Here is a 10,728-nt window from a genome sequence, read left to right on the forward strand (position 1 = left end):
TTGGTTTCCAGACACTTTTGGATACCCAAGATTGATCTAATTCGAGTGACATTATGATTGGAAAATAATATTAATGGATGGGGGATGCAATGGTAAGTATATCAGTACTTGATAAGCTATATAGCAATTAGTTATGGGGGATCTTGAATTAAAGAAAGCAAATCAAATAGCTTTTATAATTTTTGATTTTTATAATTAAAATTTATTTTTCAGAAGCAAGAGGTGCCGTGCCCCCACCCCCACAAAAAAAATCGTTCAATACAACTTCTCCGAGGTTAAACGGAATTAAACCGATTCACCGGAGATAGTCTCTACCCTCTCACAAAACACTCACCACGGAAGAATAGAACTTCATGGATATACATATATGATAACCACCAAGTGATACAAATTACAAATACATTATTAATTTAACTTATATCCCACCAAATTACATTACATACATACATAATAATTACAAAATAATTTTGTTTTTCTCATACAATAGCCCCCCATTTCGTGTCTTCCGGAGATGTTGACAATACTGTTGCCAAACTCTTATTACCATTACTAAAATCAGCTTTAAAATTCTCCGTGAATTTCCCAGCTGCCGTGGGCAGAGAACCTAAGTTCGGAATCATGTCTTCTTCTTCTTCTTCTTCAGCTTTGTTTTCCTTCGTTTGGAGTTTTATTCTATGATTGCTCTCCGCATCAGCATCCTGTTCTAGTTTTCTCTTTTTGCCATTAATCGAGTCATGTTGGTCTCCGTTTATGATCTCGGGTGGACTATTATCTTCCTTTTTAGATTCATGCATATTGTTGTTGTTGTCTTCAGCCAGTGAATTTCCATTTCTGCTTGAATCGTGGTCATTATTATTATCTTCATTCACAAATTCGTCATCATTAATCGGCGTCGAAGCATTTCGTTCCAAGAATTCCTGATCAGACCCAGGACCTATCTCATCCGTCTTAATCTCTTGTGTGTGAAGATGCTGGTTTGGGGTAGTAGACTTACTCCCTGCAAATCTCTCAACTACTTCAATAAAATCCCTTCCAGTAGTCACATAATCTAATTTCGTCTCCAAGAATTCTTTATAATTATCATAGAAATATTTAGCCAATAATTTATAATTATGTAATTTGCTGGAAATTATATTATCACAATTTCTTAAAATGATTTCCAAAAAATCTAAACAAGTTGAATTAGCTAAATTATTTTCCATCACCACAGTTTCAAAAAATCGAATAAAATATCCCAATATGTCATGAACTAAAATATATCGACAATATAAATTATCATTTAGTCCAATAATATTCTTTATACATCGAATAACACTAAGTTTTAGGGTTAATTTGCAATCTGTATCCAATAATTTCGCAGCACCCAACAAAATATGATTCTCCAAGAAAAATGGCCTAGAGACTAAAGTCGTATGTTCTCGGGTACAAAATGAAATCAAATCACATAAATGTTGAAATAACAATTCATCACTATAAATCAAACTCTTGATTGATTCGTCTTCTAAATCATTACTTTGGGCAAGTATTATAAATTTATTAAATAATGTCGGGGCAACTTGGGAATAAAATGCCGTGAAATAATTCTTGGTGTTTATATCCTTAAACTCTCCGGATGTATCATTCATACTACCACCACCGTTATCATCTCCATTGCTATCGGTCGTACTTCCTCCATTGGATGCAATATTCGTATCTAGTAAGATCCGTAATGCTTCCACGGCTTGGAGTTTCAAACCGGGGTTTTTATCTTTTGCTAATAATTTAGCTAAGATTGAGATTAATGTCATATCATCCGATAATTTAAGCTTGACTTCTTTTTGTTGTCGAGCGGTTGTTGCGGTTGTGGTGCTATCCTCTTCTTTATTCAATTCTTCTAGCATGGTATTTAAAGTTGGTGGATCTGAATTATCTATCGTTTCTTCTCGATCTATTGAATGAACTAATGATACATCTTGTTCAATTATAATGACAATTAATTCTGTTCCTAGTACTCGTATTTTGTTATCACTATCATTTAAAGCGAAATTTATCATTTGAAACAACCCATTCTTGACTAATAATGAAAAGAATTCTAATTTTTGGAATGATTGAAGTGATTTAGCAATTAGGACATATTGATGTAACATTTTAACCCCATCTCTTTTTAATTCTAGATCAGTTTCATCATCGGTATAAATTTGAAACAATTTTTGTAAAATAGTATTATCTTTTAAATAATTTATAATCTCCACTTGATTAAGATATATCAATGTAGATAATAAATTGAATGTTTGATCATCCAAAAATCTAGCCAATACAACATCTTTTAAAAAATTTAAATGAAAATCCTTTTTAAAAATTTCTAAATTAGCCACGGGCATTACTGATTTGAATGATTTAGTTTTTAGGAAATCTCGATGACATGATTTATGTTTAGGATATTCAGAATCATATTCTAAGATTCCGGAAAGTGCTAATACTTTTTCATCCGTGTCTAAAAAATCTTCAACTAGCGTTGTCTCATTATACAAAAACAATGACTTGATGATTTCACTCAAGGTATATAAATTCTTCAATTTCTTCATCTTCTCGGCTCTATTGAATCCATCAACCAATTTCAAGAAATATTTGTTGTCTATTATATATTGCAGTATTTTCGTTCTCGTAAATTGAGAACTTGAACCTTGATTTATCACTTCCAACACCGATTCTAAATTATCATCAGTAGGATCTTGTGGATATACTACGGGTCCAGTTATCAATTCAGTTATATCATCACCTTCAGAAACATGCGGTATCACGTAATATAACGATATCCCCGGGCTCAAACTTTCTTGTTGAACTTTTATAATAAAATCACATAAATCAGCACATCCTTCATTTTCTTGAAACGATAATGCAAGATCTTTTCCAGAAGTATCCGTCCATACAATTAATGTTTCTTGCTGTCGTTGATATTGAATAGAACCTTCAAGGAATGATTTTAGTATTATATCATTGGAATTTAATTCATTTCGAACTAGGAAATAAGGTAGTTTTGATTCTGGATCTATTTCCCCTACACAATATCCTGTACCATTATCTATCCAATCTTCTCCATTTAATAAATATACTTTAACTCTTCTAGGTGTCTGACCCGAACTCAGTTTATTTTCATTTTTGGATGATGTGTTGCCATTTTGGTTTTTATTGATTCCTCCACTTATTGGTTCCATTTTCACGCGTCTTTTTCTATGGAGATGGAATTAGGAATATATACTCTTGTCGTATTATACCGTTGGAAGACGTGATTTGGGATTGCAGTGACTTGTGAAAACTGGTTTATGCTTTTGATTGGTGCGTTGTAAGAATTAACTTTTCAATCTTCTCTTATTATTATGATTTCTATTTGGATTGACAAAAGATTGAAGGAAAGAAAGCACCAGATTCCTTCTTATTGTATTGGAACTTGTTTATTTATTTGATGCTATATTTGATTAATGGGAGATGCAAAATTCTGTTTCCCTTTGTTTATAATCAAACAAATCTAAAACACATTTTTATTTTTTTTATTTTGGTTGCTTTTGTTCTTTTTTTTAGTCTGAACATTTTGTCACGTCTTTTTTTTTTTTATTTCTCGTTCTGGGTTTTCGTTCCATTGATTTTATTTCTTCGTTCCATTTGACTCAACGACTTATTGTTTTCTTCTTCGCTTGCTATAATCAGAACCCTTGGAACGACTTAATTACAAACATTCAGATGCAGAAATAACAAGTATAACAATTTACTATCCCAACGCCAGGTCCTTATACGTCGCAATATGTTTAATTTTATTCAATCAATTAAATTCCCAGTACTATTGCCACCACGGGCTGCGCGGTCGAATTTCTTTTCTTAATTTGACTCGCTACGGGCGCGCTGGAACTAAAAATAAGGCTGATTCGTTCCAGCCTGACGCGGGGCATTACTTCTTTTAAAACCTTTCAAGATCTATTAAATATTGTCTATATCTATATACAAGAACGACAGAGGGTCCTAATGACATATCAACGCAGCACTTGCTAAATTCCTCAACCAATCAACTTTATCTACATCATGAGTATCTTCAACTTCACCCCATTCTTCAGTTTGGAAAATAGTTTCCAAATTACCCAATTCCACAATTTCTTCAATTGTTTTATGATAATAATCATCCATACCCTTCTTATTAAATTGATATAATTCTTTCATAATTTCTGGATTGGAACTATTCGATCTTAATAATGAAACACCACATAAGAATGATTTCGTAGTTAAGATTGCTTTTTCCAATGCGATTAAATCAAACATTGGAAGATTATCCAACCAATCCAAAACCACTTCTTGAGTAGTAATAGTTTGTTTATTTCCTCTCAAACCATCAGTTTCACAATCCAAATAAGTTAATTCAATCTTTTCATCCTCACTAGCCAATAACCCACCTTTATTTCTCGCATAAGTAGTAAAGAAATCATTATATTCCTCAATCAAAGGTCTATATAATTCCTCTTGTCTCTTTCTCAATTTCCCACTATATTCTTTATAAGTTCCAAAAATAAGACAAGTATCAGTATCCAAATATCTCAACATATTCACCTTAATATCATCGGCATTTCCGACCTTCGCAATCATTTCTTCCTTCTTCGACCCGGTTTCCATACCCATTTCGCTAATATGTTCCAAATCTATCGCTCTAGAAGCTAATGAAGTCAAGGGTAATGAATTAGTCTTGATTTTCAAATCGGGTAAATTACTCCATTCATGATTTATCAAATATGCTAATTGTTTCTTGGTTTCTGGAATTGAAAGTGAATATCCCAAAGGAGTTCTTAAATTTTTCCCATCTAATTTAATATCATATTTATGAGTGGTTGGATTATGTACTGTGTCTACTTTTTCCCAGAATTTGGTTAAGGTTTTCGATAATTTATTAGTTTCGGTGGGGATATTGTGTTCGATAGTTTTATCACCTAATGGGATGTTTAATCTCCCTGCCGTAGCGAAGGAAATGGTTGATTTGGAAAGGAGTCTGGTGGTGATGGTTGGGACAGCGGTGAATCTTAATGATCCTAATGCAGGGATTCTTCTTGAAGTTATTCTAAGCATGTTTCCTGGCAGCTGTTCGTTGGTGAATGATCTGGATGCTGCCAAAGAATGAATGAAAAAAAATTTCTCTAGGGCGAACAAAATGTTGATCTCTCGGTCGGGAATGGGCATTTTAGTGCGAATATGATTGAAATATTTCACTTGCTACCAGTACTACTGAATTGCCAAATTACACATATAAACATACACCCACCCACCCATATCATAATGAATCAAGAAGCATTACAAAAAGTCCTTATTGAAATGGACAACCAACTAAATAAATCCCGTGCCGAATTATCAATGGTTAATGTCCAATTAGATCGAGTTCATACCAATTTAACCGTAATTGAATCTACTAAATCACGATTAAATAAACTATGTGAACCTACAGAGACTGTTTGGCAAGGGGTTGGAAAGGCATTTGTTGCTGATACTACAAAATCTTATTTAGAAGATTTACAAAAAGATTCAAAACAATTTAAAGAAACTGAACTGAGTTTAAATATAAAGAAAAATTATTTAACAACTACACTTAATAATACAATTGAAAATATGCAAACTATAGTTGGTAAGAAATAAGTAGTGTACCAGGGTTAATATATATAGACAGATATACCATACAATTCTCTATTAAAAATAATACACAGCAAGCTAAGCTAATCACTTTCATTCTCATCAACACCTTCATCTAAAATTCTTCTTTCAACATCGTCTTCAATTTGTTGTCCCTTAATTTTATCTTTCTCCAATTGCATTCGTTCAGTAAGAAATACATTTATTTGATCTTGAAGAGTAGTTAACTGAGCACGTAAATGGCCCAATGCAGTATCTTTATGTTTACTTGGTTTATCTCTATCTTCACCACCTGCTTTTATAACAATATCTGAAATCTGCGTTGTTTTACCATATGTAGTATGTGGTCCATCTCCGGGATGGAATAATTGTTGTGATATATCCGGAGCAGTGTATTCTGCTGTGGGTATTAATGAGGATGTCATTATTGTCTTTCTTTTCTTATTACTCTGTTGTTCTATAAGGTCCATCCCATCCTGTGTTAGTCCCAAGTAATCAATTCTTCATCGCGTAGAGGTAATGCGAGTCGCGACTCAGTTGGAAGCAGCAGAAAAAATAGGGTGAAAGTTGCAAAATTGCAAATATGGAAATCTATGGGACTAACATTGCTAACTAATGTTTATAACATTTATTACACATATCTACATACAAATTATATATATATAACAAGAAGAACGATCAATTGTCATCATATTCTTTTATTTTAATTCTTTCAGCAGAATTTGAATATGCATTAAATTTAATTTCAATAATTTCATCAGTTTTAAAATCTAAATCAGGAATATCATAACATGAACAAGACATTAAATATCCATAAAATACTTTTAATACAGTATCATCAGCAATAATTAAAATATCTCCACTCATTCTTTCCATTTCCAATATCAAAGGTTCAATCTTTATAGCTAAATCATGATATGATTCTGCACGAGGGAATCTATAATGATATGGATCCATATCATATTGGGCATATTCGTCGGGGAATTTTTGTTTAATTTCTTCATCTGATAAATTCCCAACAATACCTGGATTCTTTTGAGATAATTGAATTCTATGTCTAATTTTAATATTCTTTTCGCGGAAATATTTGGTAGTTTGAATTGTTCTCTTTTTAACTGATGTCCAAACGACTAATGAATCATCATCAACACCATCTACGCCTGCGGCTGGTTGTCTTTCATCAACTGATAATTCACGTTTTAATTCAGTGGATTTTAAATTCTCTTCAATATAATTCTTACCTTGAGATTTCAAATGATCAATTAAAGTTCTGGTTAAATTTCTGGCATATTTAATTCCATCTTCATCTAATGGAGGATCATAAGAATAATCTAATGAATTTTTATAACATCTGGCAAAAAATACTGACCCCAGTTTAATTCTTGAATTCATTAAATAAAATACAACTTTATTAATTAAATATCCATAATTTGAATTATGTAATTCAATTCTCTCACCAAAATTAACAAATTTAATATATGATAATTGTTCTTCTTCATCTTGAGATCCCATTGGGATATAATATGGAGCTAAAACATTTATTCTTTCACTATAATCCTTATAAGCTTTTTCATAATCCCAATTAACATAATCTGGAGATAATCTTGCAGCTTCTTCAATATTTTTTATAAGCATAGAATCATCAGTTATTAAACTTTCAATAAATAAAACTTGAATATTTAATTCAGTAAATTTTTCATGTAATTCAAGTCTAAATTCAGGTATAGCATTAACAGCATCATAAATTGCCACTTGCCCTTTATCAGCCTTAAAGAAATTTAAAATATCATTAAGACATTCATTAACAGCTTTTTCTCTAATGGCATGAGCTTTTTCACTTTTTGGCGTTGGAACAAATAAATCATGAGTTATATCATCTTCAGCACTTGCTCTTCTATAATTCCCCAAATGGAAAGAATGAGTCTTTACACCCAACCACCTTAAATATCTCGTCAAACTAACCGATAAATGAGTCTTCCCTCTCCCAGGTAATCCAGCAAGTGCAATAATTATCTTACCAGCATGAAATAATCTACCAGATTCAGTTGAATATAATTGTGCTCCACCTAATTCATAAACTGGATCAATAGCTTTATGAACCCCATCAATACCAGTTATATCACTTAATCTTCTGGGTGGACCTCCTGTTGATGCATCAACTGGTAAATCATATAAATTTGGTCTGGCATTATTATTATGGAATGACCACCGTTTTGTTGTTCTCATTTGATTTCTTGATTTAATTGGGGAACTTCCAAATCCATTAAAGATTTCACATTCACCTTCATCATCTGAAATTGCTGAACTTGACATTTTTTGGGGTTTGGAAACTTGTATATTTATATATTATTATTATTGGGGGAATATAAATGTATTATGGGGTAAAAAAAAATTTTTGTTTAAGCGGGTCACTCACTTTTTTAATTGGAAGTTTAAATTTGTTGACTGCGGATAATTAATTTAAAAAAACATCAGTTTATTTTTTTTCTGCTCTGTCTCTCGTGCAATATTGGTGGTGGTGGTGCTCTTTTTTTTTTTATGGTTTAAATTTCTTGAGACCTCCGAATTGGTTGTAAGAAGATGACAATTGAATACTAAGAAAAGGTGGTGGGTAATTCATCAGCTCTATATCTTCCAAGGAATTGAAAATTTTGTTAGATCAAGAAGATGGCATTTGAAAGACAAAAGAGATTTATCGTCCTTGGTATTTGTTATAGGGTAATTCGTTAGTGTAGGGGAATGTTCGATTGTTCTGTCGCTATTCCAAAACCTTTGCAAGGTTACTAACTGCAAAAGTGCACTCAGGTATGAAATTTTTTCATTTCAGTTACATGGAAGACGTTTATTGAATATACTAAGTAACTTCTGTAATGAAGACGTACTTAGTGTCTTCTGTTATGAATATTTCCCATCATTGAAAAGAACTTTTTCATCCCTGATTCGTTTGTTAGTACTTTTAAATTCGATAATGCAATTCGTTCTTTGGCAATAGCTATGGCCAATTGAATCGATCTTGTATTGAGCATATTATCTTCAATGTGAAATGTTTCTATAGAGACACCAGCTCAACCCTCGATTCTCGAGAAAGTTCAATTCTAGAGAATAAGGAAAGTAACAACTCTCGTTAAGAGTGCTGTTGTTCTAAATATAGAGAAACAATAGTAAATGCAATTTTATTAGGTCCCTTAATCTCTCATTTCAGACCCAGTAGAGATAGCTCAAACTGATCACCTCTAATAAAATGCAAATGAATACACATCGTCCCTGCCATATTCTCTGCATATTCGATGTATATACAATCCCCCCCTCATTCATTGAATCTACAAAAGTAATCAATTTATATTTGACAATCAAACACCATTTTCTAAAATTACAGAAACCATTAAAATACATTCATATTAAATAAACACGTAGGGTAATATATAAACTCTTTATTAGAATATGAACTAAATTTATTCGGACTTACCACCCTTTCTTGCAATCAAAGCCTTTCTATCCTTGTCCAAGTGTAATTTGGTGATGACAACCTTAGATGGGTGAATGTTAATTGGAACAGAAGCACCGTTAGATTTTTCTCTTTGTAATTTTTCAACTTGAATAGCAAATTTTAATCTGTAGACAGAGTTAACCTTACCTTCAGAACCCTTCTTAGAACCTCTGACAACTAAAACTTCATCATTTTGTCTGATTGGTAAAGACTTGACATTGTATTGTTCTCTTAATTCTTTGGATAAAGGAGCAGATAATAAAACTCTTCTTTCAACAGAGGAAGCGTTGAAGTAAGCCTTTCTGGCTTTGGAACGAGAAGAAGAAACGTCTAAAAAGGTTATGTTAGTACTGTGGTTCCTTTTATTATTGGGGATATCCGTGAGATATAATTCTAAATCATTCTTCCTTGAATATGAACAGTATGAACTATGCGGTTATGATAATCTTGCATCTCTAAATAGTTGAACTGAAAATTTCGATATTTGGTAAATGGTGGTCGGTCATTTCGACATTTCAAAATAAGTCCTTTGTAGTAGATATTCACAGATGTTGCATTTTATTACATTGCTTTCTAAACATCTTTAATCTTGTGTGGTAGCTAGCTAGTCATTTTTAAATTTGATGTATCTTCAATCTCTCTTATTCAATGTTCCACAAATCATGTCCATAATGCCCATTCATGAAATTATATTCTCTCATATCCACTCTTTCGTTATGGGTAGTATCATACCTTGACTAATCTTGGCCATCTTTACTATGTATTTCTAAGGTCTAGTTAGGATTCTCTCTCAATACCTTTCAAGAAAGAAAATTTTTGATTATACTGAAAAAATGAGTATACTAACGATGCGGTATGCTTGGAAAATCCTCTCTCACAGTGCGACTTACAATGTACAGTGTGCGAGAAAATTGAGACTAGAAAAAATCTCATTGTATGCAGTGCTAGGGCAACAACCCTAAAGCTGGGATGCACGTGACTAAGATCCACAGGTTAGTATCACAAAGCCCCATAACCTTTTCGGACTACAAGAGCTGTTGAAAGAATATGAAATACGAATAGAAAGGTTGTCAATAATATCGCTCTATTACAAAAATTCATTGTATATCGAAAGTAGCTTAGAGTATTATTCGAGTCACGGCAACTGATAAGGTTCTTGTTGCTGACTCGAGAAGTGCAAAAAGATGAACTTACAATCTCTACTTGCAGATAATAACTGGAAACAAAAAGAGCCAATCTGGTGAAGAATTTTCCTTTTTTTGTCCAAAAGTTGACGGTTGGCGTGTATGCATTCACAACGAAGGTTTCACTATCCATAAGAAGACACCTTTTCTTAGCTCTCTGCGAGAACAGTTTCCCAATTCGGTTTATCATTCGTCTAGATGATTCTTCCGACAGTAGTCAATCCCTCTCCACAACAAAGTAAAATCAAAACTTCCAGGCTCAAGGAGCTCTAAAAAAGTAAGGAATTAAAATTTTGCAACCACTGAATTTTTTTTTCTTTCAAAACACCTATTTGTTTCTCTATTTCTATTTCTCTATCTCTATTTTCTCTATAAATATAAAAAAGTCCTCTTTTTACTCAAGTTTTATTTTTTAACCAC

The 10,728-nt window shown here is 32.4% G+C and overlaps 6 protein-coding genes across 6 annotated transcripts; 1 reads left to right on the forward strand and 5 right to left on the reverse strand. All coding sequences in view use genetic code 12, as the record gives it.

Annotated features, from left to right (window-relative positions):
* Positions 1–476: 476 nt before the first annotated feature.
* PSY2 (Psy2p) lies at positions 477–3,194 on the reverse strand (the record flags this gene model as incomplete). Its single annotated transcript, XM_049410163.1, has 1 exon — positions 477–3,194. The coding sequence occupies one exon, from the start codon at positions 3,192–3,194 to the stop codon at positions 477–479; it is 2,718 nt and encodes a 905-aa protein (XP_049260685.1).
* A 799-nt stretch (positions 3,195–3,993) lies between these two features.
* J8A68_006033 (ATP synthase complex assembly protein) lies at positions 3,994–5,193 on the reverse strand (the record flags this gene model as incomplete). The annotated part of the gene is made up of 1 exon (XM_049410164.1): positions 3,994–5,193. One exon carries the CDS (start codon positions 5,191–5,193, stop codon positions 3,994–3,996), a length of 1,200 nt encoding a protein of 399 aa, XP_049260686.1.
* Positions 5,194–5,289: 96 nt separating this feature from the next.
* J8A68_006034 (prefolding complex chaperone subunit) lies at positions 5,290–5,643 on the forward strand (the record flags this gene model as incomplete). The annotated part of the gene is made up of 1 exon (XM_049410165.1): positions 5,290–5,643. One exon carries the CDS (start codon positions 5,290–5,292, stop codon positions 5,641–5,643), a length of 354 nt encoding a protein of 117 aa, XP_049260687.1.
* A 77-nt stretch (positions 5,644–5,720) lies between these two features.
* On the reverse strand, positions 5,721–6,107 carry J8A68_006035 (chromatin DNA-binding EKC/KEOPS complex subunit; the record flags this gene model as incomplete). The annotated part of the gene is made up of 1 exon (XM_049410166.1): positions 5,721–6,107. The coding sequence occupies one exon, from the start codon at positions 6,105–6,107 to the stop codon at positions 5,721–5,723; it is 387 nt and encodes a 128-aa protein (XP_049260688.1).
* Positions 6,108–6,315: 208 nt separating this feature from the next.
* J8A68_006036 (bifunctional fructose-2,6-bisphosphate 2-phosphatase/6-phosphofructo-2-kinase) lies at positions 6,316–7,950 on the reverse strand (the record flags this gene model as incomplete). Its single annotated transcript, XM_049410167.1, has 1 exon — positions 6,316–7,950. The coding sequence occupies one exon, from the start codon at positions 7,948–7,950 to the stop codon at positions 6,316–6,318; it is 1,635 nt and encodes a 544-aa protein (XP_049260689.1).
* A 569-nt stretch (positions 7,951–8,519) lies between these two features.
* On the reverse strand, positions 8,520–9,875 carry J8A68_006037 (60S ribosomal uL24 domain-containing protein; the record flags this gene model as incomplete). The annotated part of the gene is made up of 3 exons (XM_049410168.1): positions 8,520–8,686; positions 9,104–9,454; positions 9,857–9,875. The coding sequence occupies 3 exons, from the start codon at positions 9,873–9,875 to the stop codon at positions 8,520–8,522; spliced, it is 537 nt and encodes a 178-aa protein (XP_049260690.1).
* Between the last annotated feature and the right edge of the window lie 853 nt (positions 9,876–10,728).

This window comes from Hemisphaericaspora subhashii (genome assembly GCF_019202705.1).
Source record: "Hemisphaericaspora subhashii strain CBS 10753 chromosome Unknown scaffold203, whole genome shotgun sequence".
Lineage (NCBI taxonomy): Eukaryota > Fungi > Ascomycota > Pichiomycetes > Serinales > Debaryomycetaceae > Hemisphaericaspora > Hemisphaericaspora subhashii.